This window comes from Dendrobates tinctorius, unplaced genomic scaffold (assembly GCF_039654945.1).
Source record: "Dendrobates tinctorius isolate UK_male_01 unplaced genomic scaffold, ASM3965494v1 ptg000231l, whole genome shotgun sequence".
Lineage (NCBI taxonomy): Eukaryota > Metazoa > Chordata > Amphibia > Anura > Dendrobatidae > Dendrobates > Dendrobates tinctorius.
This window is the reverse complement of record NW_027361898.1, coordinates 18,759,721-18,771,730: the sequence shown is the minus strand read 5'-3', so window position 1 is coordinate 18,771,730 and position 12,010 is coordinate 18,759,721. Positions and strand designations below refer to the sequence as shown.

General features: G+C 43.3%; 1 protein-coding gene across 2 annotated transcripts in view; it reads right to left on the bottom strand.

Moving 5' to 3' along the window:
* ARR3 (arrestin 3) overlaps positions 1–8,493 on the bottom strand; it is a 40,746-nt gene extending 32,253 nt beyond the window's left edge. For both annotated transcript variants that reach the window (XM_073555893.1, XM_073555894.1), the window contains exons 1-7: positions 8,477–8,493; positions 4,965–4,995; positions 4,790–4,850; positions 4,658–4,702; positions 3,605–3,801; positions 3,458–3,517; positions 1,286–1,353 (exon numbers count right to left, since the gene is read on the bottom strand). In XM_073555893.1, coding sequence (XP_073411994.1) covers positions 1,286–1,353; positions 3,458–3,517; positions 3,605–3,801; positions 4,658–4,702; positions 4,790–4,850; positions 4,965–4,995; positions 8,477–8,493 — 479 coding nt within the window. The remainder of the gene's footprint in view (positions 1–1,285; positions 1,354–3,457; positions 3,518–3,604; positions 3,802–4,657; positions 4,703–4,789; positions 4,851–4,964; positions 4,996–8,476) is intronic.
* Positions 8,494–12,010: the final 3,517 nt, after the last annotated feature.

Below are 12,010 nucleotides of genomic sequence, written 5' to 3'. Positions count from 1 at the left end.
AGTCCTTATCCTTGGTGGAGGTGGTGACTATCACACAACAACAGAAACTAACACTCTCCACCGATGCAGGGGTTCAGCCCTTCCTCCTGAACATAAGGTAAAATTGCCGGATTGCTTCGACAGAGACCGAACTAAGTTTTCAATTTTTCCTTCACGATGTAAGCTTTATTTTCGCCTCCAGCCTGTTTCCTCCAGAGGAGAAAGTCATTGAGTGGGTATTGTTATGTTCTTGCTCCGTGGAGATCCTTAGGCTTTGGCTTGCCTGGGATTATTCAATATTTTCTTCTGTAAATTTTTTTTGGTGCATGGACTAATTTATGACAACCCAGATAGGGTCGCGGTTTCTTATTCCATGATTTGCAGGTTGGTTCAGGGTAATCGCAAAGTTGAGGATTTCTGCTCTCAATTCAGGTGTTTGGCAGTGGAGACATCCTGAAATGACCCAGCTCTCCGCAGTCTGTTTTGCAGGGTCTTTCTAGTCAGATTAGAGACAAGATTGTTTACAGCCCTTCACCTACTGTATGTCTCTGGAGGAGGCAATATCACTTGCTGTCCGTTTAGACAAATATCTGAGGGATAAAGATATATTTGAAGCTGTTCCAGTTACTTTTTCCTCCTTTTTGGAAGACACGAGCGAACCTGTGCAAATTGGTGCTTGCTGAGGTCCAAATGAGGGACCTGAACTCGGACCACCTGCTCATTTTTGTTTGTACCGTGGTCATTCTGGCCTTTCAGGGAGCCATTTTCGAGTGGTCATCTTTAGTTTTCCCTTCAGGGGTTTTCCTGGTTGCGCTTGAGCTGGTAGGGCCTGCGTTGCCAGATACTTTAGACATTGCAGGAACCGAGTGGGGTTTGTGCAGTTTTCTTATAGTTAGCTCCTTTCACCCTGTTTACTACCACATGTGAATAACACTCAGCTTGCTACCTGCAAGTTTTCATTGAGGCTGTTCCGGACTTCAGGAGTTCACAATATGAGCATGCCTGCTAACTCCTTTTCATGGCTTCCTCTTTCCAGTCCTATTCATTTATATAGAATAACTCCTGGTTGTAGGCAACAGTCTAGGAGCAGCACGTCTACAGTATTTTCCATCCAAGCCAGCTGCAGCGCTGTCGGTGCAGAACTAATTATTCTGCTCTACTACCCCAGTCTACAGTATGTTCTGAGATGTAACAATGCTGATGGCCTGAAGTGTCAATCAGGAGTGCCCACACAAAAGAAAGACATAAGATGGACAATGATATACTACCCTTTAGGTTATGTAACTCATTACACCAAAGTTCTTACTTTTTGTCGGCTTTCTCCTCTGCATTTTCTCCACTGAAACCTCTCACCTCAAAATCCACTCCACAGGGCTGCAAGATAACAAGGGATAGCAGGACAAATGCTGAGAAAAAGGAGCACAAGAGGATTTGCAAGTATTACATTTCTCTACCACTGTGTGAATTTTACAACATAATTATATATTAATAATTTGACAATAAATTAACATCGCATCATTTTTTCCAATCTTTGGAAATCCATTTCACTATCTGGGGAAGACGTTGCCTATACAGACTCAGAAAATTAACTCAAGATGTTAAATTAATCTTTTCCCAGTGAACTGATTGACTACTTGACCCATGGAATGTGAAGACATTAAAAGACGTGTGAATTAATATCATTCCCGTAAAAAGCTTGTATGAGTGTGCAGATACAGTGGGGAAAAAAAGTATTTAGTCAGTCAGCAATAGTGCAAGTTCCACCACTTAAAAAGATGAGAGGCGTCTGTAATTTACATCATAGGTAGACCTCAACTATGGGAGACAAACTGAGAAAAAAAAATCCAGAAAATCACATTGTCTGTTTTTTTTTTTCATTTTATTTGCATATTATGGTGGAAAATAAGTATTTGGTCAGAAACAAAATTTCATCTCAATACTTTGTGATATATCCTTTGTTGGCAATGACAGAGGTCAAACATTTTCTGTAAGTCTTCACAAGGTTGCCACACACTGTTGTTGGTATGTTGGCCCATTCCTCCATGCAGATCTCCTCTAGAGCAGTGATGTTTTTGGCTTTTCGCTTGGCAACACGGACTTTCAACTCCCTCCAAAGGTTTTCTATATGGTTGAGATCTGGAGACTGGCTAGGCCACTCCAGGACCTTGAAATGCTTCTTACGAAGCCACTCCTTCGTTGCCCTGGCGGTGTGCTTTGGATCATTGTCATGTTGAAAGACCCAGCCACGTTTCATCTTCAATGCCCTTGCTGATGGAAGGAGGTTTGCACTCAAAATCTCACGATACATGGCCCCATTCATTCTTTCATGTACCCGGATCAGTCGTCCTGGCCCCTTTGCAGAGAAACAGCCCCAAAGCATGATGTTTCCACCACCATGCTTTACAGTAGGTATGGTGTTTGATGGATGCAACTCAGTATTCTTTTTCCTCCAAACACGACAAGTTGTGTTTCTACCAAACAGTTCCAGTTTGGTTTCATCAGACCATAGGACATTCTCCCAAAACTCCTCTGGATCATCCAAATGCTCTCTAGCAAACTTCAGATGGGCCCGGACATGTACAGGCTTAAGCAGTGGGACACGTCTGGCACTGCAGGATCTGAGTCCATGGTGGCGTAGTGTGTTACTTATGGTAGGCCTTGTTACATTGGTCCCAGCTCTCTGCAGTTCATTCACTAGGTCCCCCCGCGTGGTTCTGGGATTTTTGCTCACCGTTCTTGTGATCATTCTGACCCCACGGGGTGGGATTTTGCGTGGAGCACCAGATCGAGGGAGATTATCAGTGGTCTTGTATGTCTTCCATTTTCTAATTATTGCTCCCACAGTTGATTTCTTCACTCCAAGCTGGTTGGCTATTGCAGATTCAGTCTTCCCAGCCTGGTGCAGGGCTACAATTTTGTTTCTGGTGTCCTTTGACAGCTCTTTGGTCTTCACCATAGTGGAGTTTGGAGTCAGACTGTTTGAGGGTGTGCACAGGTGTCTTTTTATACTGATAACAAGTTTAAACAGGTGCCATTACTACAGGTAATGAGTGGAGGAAAGAGGAGACTCTTAAAGAAGAAGTTACAGGTCTGTGAGAGCCAGAAATCTTGATTGCTTGTTTCTGACCAAATACTTATTTTCCACCATAATATGCAAATAAAATGAAAAAAAAACCAGACAATGTGATTTTCTGGATTTTTTTTTCTCAGTTTGTCTCCCATAGTTGAGGTCTACCTATGATGTAAATTACAGACGCCTCTCATCTTTTTAAGTGGTGGAACTTGCACTATTGCTGACTGACTAAATACTTTTTTTCCCCACTGTATTACGGCGCTTGTATCAGCCAATGATTTCATCTCTCATAAAACAATGTTTTTTTACATGTGATGTACTGTTTATGGAATATACCACATGTGTTGGCACATATGGGGCAAAGAGCATTTCCATAAATGATACATATGAGCATTCTCTACTTACTTTCCCAGAATCTTCAGGTCCGGGTTGCAGTGTCACAGAACATGGCAAATTCTTGGCCATCTAAAAATGTAGAATGAAGAAAGCAAAATGCAATTTGTTATGAAGTCATAACTCTTGTAAATAATCTTTTATAGTGATGTTACTCACAGTAAAGCTGAAAGGAAAGGCATTGTTCCCCAGCTTTGCATGCAGTTTCTCCTGTAACGGTGTTAGTGGCTTCTTGTTCTCTGGTAGTGGGGGGTACACTTGGCAGGCCAGAACATACAGGTCCTTTCTGAAACTCAAGCCAATGAGCTCCATGTCATCCCGACCATAGCGGAAAGCACAGGTCAGTACCACAAACACTAAATAAATGACAGAATGGGGAATTATAAATATGCCATGGTTAGTGAAAGGTAATTATCAGCCAAACTAACATGGTATGCCATATCTATGAAAAAACGCAAGTGAAGAAGAACTTGGCACAAAAAAATTATGTAGAAAAAAAGTCCATCCAGTAGACATATAGTTAAACATTTTCGGTCCCTAATGGACCTTCATCAGAACTGGTTCAGAGAAAAATTCAGAGGAAGATTCTGTGTTCCACTCTGTGTAGTAATACTTCAATGGGATTGGATGCCTGAGTGATGATCACGAATCTATGTGAAGCAGTGCGTCTGGGCTGTGCGACCTCCGTCGCTGTGGATGGGTGCTCATCCACATCACTCAGGCATCCAATCCCATTGAAGTATTACTGCACAGAGTGAAACATAGAATCTTCCTCTGAATTTTTCTCTGAACCAGTTCTGATGAAGGTCCACATAGGGACCGAAATTGTTTAACTATATAATAAATGGACTACTTTTTTTCTGCATAATTTTTTGAGTGCCAAGTTCTTCTTCACTTATATATACGGGCTGGATACCTTACTTGAGCACCGATATCTCCAATTTGTATGAGTGCCGTATTTGTTTGTACTGTTCTATGAAAAAATGCAGCCATATTCACTTTGATATTTAACAATATGACTGAGACCAGTACTACATTCATGGCACTGGTCTGCAAATTTGGAGAAAAAGTTGGAACATCTTCCTCTGCAAATTGAACAGCATTGTCACATAAGATATAAATGCATAAGTGACCTTATGTATGTGTTTTACTATACACAGTGTAAATAATGGTATCATGTCCCGGACAAACCAGCTGGAACCTTTAGTTTACCTTTCTTGTCTTTTTGAAGTTCAGGATCAATTAAAATTACCCCATCTGCAAGAGGATGAAAATCGTGAGGTTTGATTGAAATTCTATGGATTCTATGTTTAGTAATCCTGTAAGGATTGTATAATGACTGACCTACAGGCTCTACAGTCTCCACATGATCCACATAGTCACGCTTTGCAAGATACATCGACAACTAGAAGAGGAGACAAACAGTCAGTCTGGTTATCGTTTGCTATTATCCTACTGTATATTATTTGTGAAAAATGAAAAACTGATTTTATAGTTTTTTTTTAGACTGTATTCTTACCTTTCCATCAGCACTGGTTTTCTTGAAAACTCTGCAAAAGCATGTAATAATTTTCAGTAAAAGTGAAAAGGAAACGTAGCTATGAATGAATGGTCTGCTTCTAAAACTAGAACAGGCAAAGTTAGTGTCTGTAAAATGGGTAATAATAATAATAAATTTTATTTTTATAGCGCCGACATATTCCGCAGCACTTTACATTTCAGAGGGGATTTGTACAGACAATAGACATTACAGCATAACAATAATCACATACAGTAGATTATAACAAATAACAAGAGGAGTGAGGGCCCTGCTCGCAAGCTTACAGTCTATGAGGAAAGAGGTAGACACGAAAGGTGGGTGGTAACAGTTGCTCTGATTGTATGGACCAGCCATAATGTTAAGTGTGTAACAGTACAGACACAGAGGGCTAATGGATGCATAAAGCATGTGGGAACATGATGCTGGGAACCTGGTTATGGTAAAACTTTTGGCTCTGCCACACAGGGATAGGTTAGGTTAATGTGTTGAGGCGATAGGCCAGTCTGAATAAATGCGTTTTCAGGACACGCTTAAAATTGTGGGGATTGGGGACTAATCGTATTGACCTGGGAAGTGCATTCCAAAGAATTGGCGCGGCACGTGTAAAGTCTTGGAGACGGGAGTGGGAGGTTCTGACTATTGAGGATACTAACCTCAGGTCATCAGCAGAACGGAGGGCGCGGGTAGGGTGGTATACTGAAACAAGGGAGGAGATGTAGGGTGGTGCTGAGCCATGGAGGGCTTTGTGGGTGAGGGTAATAAGTTTATACTGAATTCTGGAGTGGATGGGTAGCCAGTGTAATGACTGGCACAAGGTAGAGGCATCGGTGTAACGATTGGTGAGGAATATGATCCTGGCTGCAGCATTCAAGACAGATTGGAGAGGGGAGAGTTTGGTAAGAGGGAGACCGATTAGAAGAGAGTTACAATAGTCGAGACGAGAATGAATAAGAGAAACAGTAAGAGTTTTTGCAGAGTCAAAAGTAAGAAAAGGTCGAATTCTAGAAATGTTATTGAGGTGCAGATGACAAGAGTGAGCCAGTGATCGAATGTGGGGGGCAAAGGAAAGCTCGGAATCAAGTATGACCCCAAGACAGCGGGCATGTTGCTGGGGAGTAATAGTGGAACCACACACAGAAATAGCAATGTCGGGTATAGGTACATTAGTAGCGGGAGGAAACACCAGGAGTTCAGTCTTTGACAGGTTCAGTTTCAGATATAATGAGGACATGATATTAGACACAGCGTTTAGACAATCGCCAGTGTTTTCTAGAAAGGCTGGCGTGATGTCAGGAGAAGAAGTGTATAATTGGGTGTCATCAGCATAGAGATGGTACTGGAAACCAAATCTACTGATTGTTTGACCAATAGGGGCAGTGTACAAGGAGAAGAGGAGGGGGCCTAGAACCGATCCTTGAGGAACCCCAACAGTAAGGGGAAGGTGAGAGGAGGAGGAACCGGCAAAAGAAACAGTAAAGGAGCGGTCGGAGAGATAGGAGAACCAGGAGAGAACGGTGTCCTTGAGGCCAATGGAATGGAGCATAGTGAGGAGGAGCTGACGATCCACAGTGTCGAATGCTGCAGAGAGATCCAAGAGAATTAGCATGGAGTAATGACCATTTGATTTAGCAGTTAGCAGATCATTAGAGACTTAGTGAGGGCAGTTTCAGTGGAGTGTAAAGAGCGGAAACCGGATTGGAGAGGGTCGAGAACAGAGTTTTCTGAGAGATAGCGGATAAGACGGGAGTGGACCAGGCGTTCCAGGAGTTTAGAGATGAAGGGAAGATTAGAGACAGGTCTATAGTTAGCGGCACAGTTTTGGTCGAGGGATGGTTTTTTAAGTAGTGTATGTATGATGGCATGCTTAAATGAGGAGGGAAAAATACCAGAAGAGAGAGAGAGGTTAAATATTTTAGTTAGGTGAGGGGTGACAGCAGGGGAAAGGGACTGGAGGAGATGTGACGGAAATGGGTCACTGGTGCAAGTAGTTGGGCGAGAAGATGCAAGGAGCCTGCTTACTTCTTCTTCTGTGACTGGTTCAAAATCAGAGAGTGAGTTAGATGCAGTGGGGGAGGGAGGACAGTGCATGGTATGAGGGGATTTGGAGATAATTTCCTGTCGGATCTGGTCAATTTTTTCTTTGAAGTAATTGGCCAGATCGTCAGCTCGGAGCTCCGTGGTTGGGGCCTGTACTCTTGGATTGAGTAGAGAATGAAAAGTGTCAAAGAGACGTTTCGGGTTATTGGACAGTGAGGTGATGAGGGTGTTGAAATAGGTTTGTTTGGAGAGGTGAAGGGCAGTGTTGTATGTTCTAAGCATAAACTTAAAATGGATGAAATCTTCGTGTAGATTGGATTTTCTCCACAGACGTTCGGCGCACCTGGAGCACCGCTGCAGGAAACGTGTTTGCACCGTGTGCCAGGGTTGTCGCCGTCTGTGTTGTGGTGTTCTATTTATAGGGGGTGCAAATTCATCCAGGGCACTTTGAAGTGTTTCATTGTAATGCTTCAATGCAGAATCAGGACATGAGAGGGAGGAGATAGGGGCCAATGAAGACTGCAAGTTCTTCAGAAGTTTCTGGGTGTTAATGGCCTGTATGTTTCTATAAGTCTGGACAGTGGGGGTGACCTGAGCAGCCTGGCAGTTCTGTATAGAGAATGAAAGAAGATTGTGGTCAGAGAGCGGGAGAGGGGAGTTTGCAAAATCATCCACTGCACAAAGCCGAGAGAAGACCAAGTCGAGGGAGTTTCCGTCTTCATGCTTTGGAGAATTAGTAAGCTGCGAAAGGCCAAATGAGGAGGTTAGAGATAAAAGGTGAGTAGCAGATGGGGAGAGGGGAAGAGCAATGGGGATGTTGAAATCACCCATGATGAGGGTAGGGATGTCACAGGAGAGAAAATGTGGAAGCCAAGTGGCAAAATGATCCAGGAACTGATGGGAGGGGCCGGGAGGACGATACACCACCGCCACTTGCATGGAGAAGGGGGTGTAGAGTCTGACGGCATGGACCTCAAAAGAAGGGAAGACAAGTGAGGGTACTTGAGGGATAACCTGAAAGGTACATTTTGGTGATAGGAGCAGACCAACGCCTCCACCAGCTCTATTGTCTGATCTTGGGGTATGAGAGAAGTGTAGTCCCCCGTATGAAAGAGCAGCAGCAGCGGTAGTATCTGACTGCTGGATCCAGGTTTCAGTAAGAGCCAGGAGGTTAAGAGAATTAGAAAGGAAGAAGTCATGAATGAAGGAGAGTTTGTTACACACTGAGCGAGAATTCCAAAGTGCACAATTAAGAGAGACAGATGGCATGCAGGGAATATTAATAAGATTAGAGGTTAAATTTAATAAATAAAGAATATGGAAAAAACTTCCATAACTTTCCATTTGTTTAGTACTTATTGATTCATTTATCACACTGTCTGGTGGGTCGATAATTGACTAAAGATAAAACTCTAATGTTCAGTGTAACTACGGCACTATGATTTTATACTTACTTGGAGCCGTCTGCCATATTGATTCAGACCTGTGATAGACAGATGAAGAAAAACATTAAAAATACAAGGGCCATTCAAGATTTACGACCACCATGGCCATACTGTACATCTGTATACAAGTGTTTGAAATCCTGTATACCATATATCATTTATGAGACATCATAAGATGTTGTCTTCATAGAACTGATTAACTGTTGGCCAACAAAAGTGGAAATTGTGGTTAATAATGACCTATATAAATAAGATTGCTGATTTATAGATGGGCTTATTCCAAATGGTCTAGTCTAGGCAGCAGATGTATAGTACAACAATTTGTCATGAAAGGGTCAACATAAGTCATATACAGAGTTACAACTGGTGGCATGTGGTAGCATGTGGCTAAGGTGTGACTGCCGTAAAAAAGCAAGTTCGTATGGTGCTGTGGCCTTCTAGAAGATGACTATCAGGCATGAGTCATCATCTACGCTTACTTTGCCCAACCATAAAGAATAGAAAGTCACTCCACATCTGGTGGTACATGTCAAAGTAACATCTACAGGAATGCCAGGACTTGGCATGGTCTGGAAAATGACTGTTCCTTCGACCTGCTTTTTTCCCATAGTTCATCCTGGTGCAATCGCTTCTCCAACTAAGCTACTCACGGACACTTAATGTAAAATCAAACATGGGATTCACATCTTTTGGTCTTGTATGGAGTATTCTTTGGATATGTCATGGATTTTAGAGATATGTAATCAATTTCCAGGGTTTGCTCTTCATGAAATAAATAGGGTGTATGTGTTAAAAAGAAATTGCTGACCTCTACTTTAGGAGTCTCTGTCTTAATATCTGGCCCATGTTGCAGAGCAGAGTCTGACCTACTATTTTTGAAGCACTCCTAGTCATTACCTTCATCTACATACATGCTGAAAGATGCATTTTTTGCTAACAACTACTAATATACCTTCCTCCATGTTCCTCCTTATAGCAGTGCCTCAATGCTATCCCAACATCAGCATCAGCTTCTGCCAAAGCCAACGCTGATGTGGGGTTCCCCTTCTCTTGAATGGAAGTTAGTAAACTAATTTTCCTGGAAATAGGAATGCTATAAATGTTTGGTGGCAACTTTGTTTTCAAAATAAAGTATAGACTAGTAAAGGGGAAATATAAGGGGACAAAAAAAGTCTCAAATATAAGGATGGTAAGGGTTCCCCTGTACAAACCTGTCACATACGATGAATTAATTTACTAGCACGGGTCTCACACTTCCCACACTTATGAGCACTGGGCTCTTAACTTTCTGCGCCATCAGGATGGACATGTGACCACTGCAGGCAATCCCTGACAAAAACAGATCTCACCACAGCCAATTTCAATCCCTATACAGGGATCCCACTCCAAATTACTGTATAATAGCATGAGCAAAATTCCATTAACCCAGCTTTCAAGATAAAAAAGTCTTGATTTTTTTAGCGCCTCTTTAAAATCAACAGAACAACCAGCATAACATGTGCATGATTCAACGACAGTCAAAGCCCCAAACTTCAGGGCTACAGGGATCACTTATTCATACAGACAGAATAGGAAGTCTACAGACTGGCAAGATGAAAGAAGTCTACCATGTTACAAGATTTAGGAGATTGATTTTTGTGTACAAAAGAAAAAACTTTGAAACAACTTAAATATAAGGATACAAAAAAGAGAGTACAGATTGTAAGACGCAGCAAACACTGTGACGGCAGTGACTGCTATAATATGGGATTGCAAAAGAAAGGAGAAATACACTTTACAGTACTGTAGAGGGCAATATTATACTGATTTTGTGTAACTAGACGACACTTGTAGAAATAATTAATCTGCACTAGATCGGCACCAAGTCACCCTAGAGAAATCCACAGAAATAATAAACTAAAAGTAAGTAACAATTTACTGCCAAGTAAAATAAAAAATGTTACAAATTTAGCAGCATGATGGAATCCACAGTGGCACTAGCAACGTGACAAATGGAGAGGATGGTCACAGAGGATGGTCACAGAGGCTGGTCACAGAGGGTAGTCACACAGGATGGTCACAGTCACAGAGGATGGTCACAGAGGCTGGTCACAGAGGCTTGTCACAGAAGATGGTCACAGAGGCTGGTCACAGACGGTAGTCACAGAAGATGTTCACAGAGGCTTGTCACAGAAGATGGTCACAGAGGCTGGTCACAGATGGTAGTCACACAGGATGGTCACAGTCACAGAGGATGGTCACAGAGGCTGGTCACAGAGGCTGGTCACAGAAGATGGTCACAGAGGCTGGTCACAGAGGGTAGTCACAGAAGATGGTCACAGAGGCTTGTCACAGAAGATGGTCACAGAGGCTGGTCACAGAGGGTAGTCACACAGGATGGTCACAGTCACAGAGGATGGTCACAGAGGCTGGTCACAGAGGCTGGTCACAGAGGATGGTCACAGAGGCTTGTCACAGAAGATGGTCACAGAGGATGGTCACAGAGGATGGTCACAGAGGCTGGTCACAGAGGATGGTCACAGCAGATGGTCATAGAGAATGGTCACAGAAGATGGTCACCGAGGAATGTCACAGAAGATGGTCACTGAAAATGGTCACAGAGGCTGGTCACAGAGGGTAGTCACAGAGGCTGGTCACAGAGGATGGTCACAGAAAATGGTCACAGAGGATGGTCACAGTCACAGTGGATGGTCACAGAGGGTGGTCACAGAGGATGGTCAAGAGGCTGGTCAGAGAGGATGGTCACAGAGGCTGGTCACAGAGGATGGTCACAGCAGATGGTCACAGAGGATAGTCACAGAAGATGGTCAGAGAGGAAGCTCACAGAAACTGGTCACAGAAAATGGTCACAGAGGCTGGTCACAGAGGCTAGTCACAGAGGCTGGTCACAGAGGCTGGTCACAGAGGATGGTCACAGAGGCTGGTCACAGAGGGTGGTCAGAGAGGATGGTCACAGAGGCTGGTCACAGAGCGGTCACAGAGGCTGTTCACAGAGGCTGGTCAAAGAGGATGGTCACAGTCACAGAGGATGGTCACAGAAGATAGTCACAGATGATGGTCACAGAGGCTGGTCACAGTGGATGGTCACAAAGGATGGTCACCGAGGCTGGTCACACAGGCTGGTCACAGAGAATGTTCACAATCACAGAGGATGGTCATAGGACGCGCCCCACACTGCAGCCTCAGTGATAACAGTTATGTGAAATGTGATAATAAAGGTTGTTGTATATATCATTGGACAAACAGGAATAATAATAAATATTTTATCCCAATATGATTACCAGGAAGTATGAGAAGAGAACACAATATTAAATGGGTTGTCTGGTTCGTATAGATAAGTCTGCAGTCACTCTGAGTCTTATGGATTATGAATCCCCCGACTGCATGCACTGTGCACTGCGGCGATTCGCCAGTTTCTGGCCTGGGACAGGAGGGTATATATGAGTTATACATTCTCCTGGCCAGGGCTCGACTAGTGGGCGCTGCCTCGCTCCATACCACTGTATGGAGTGAGACCGTTCCCCAACTCATGACGAGGCCGTT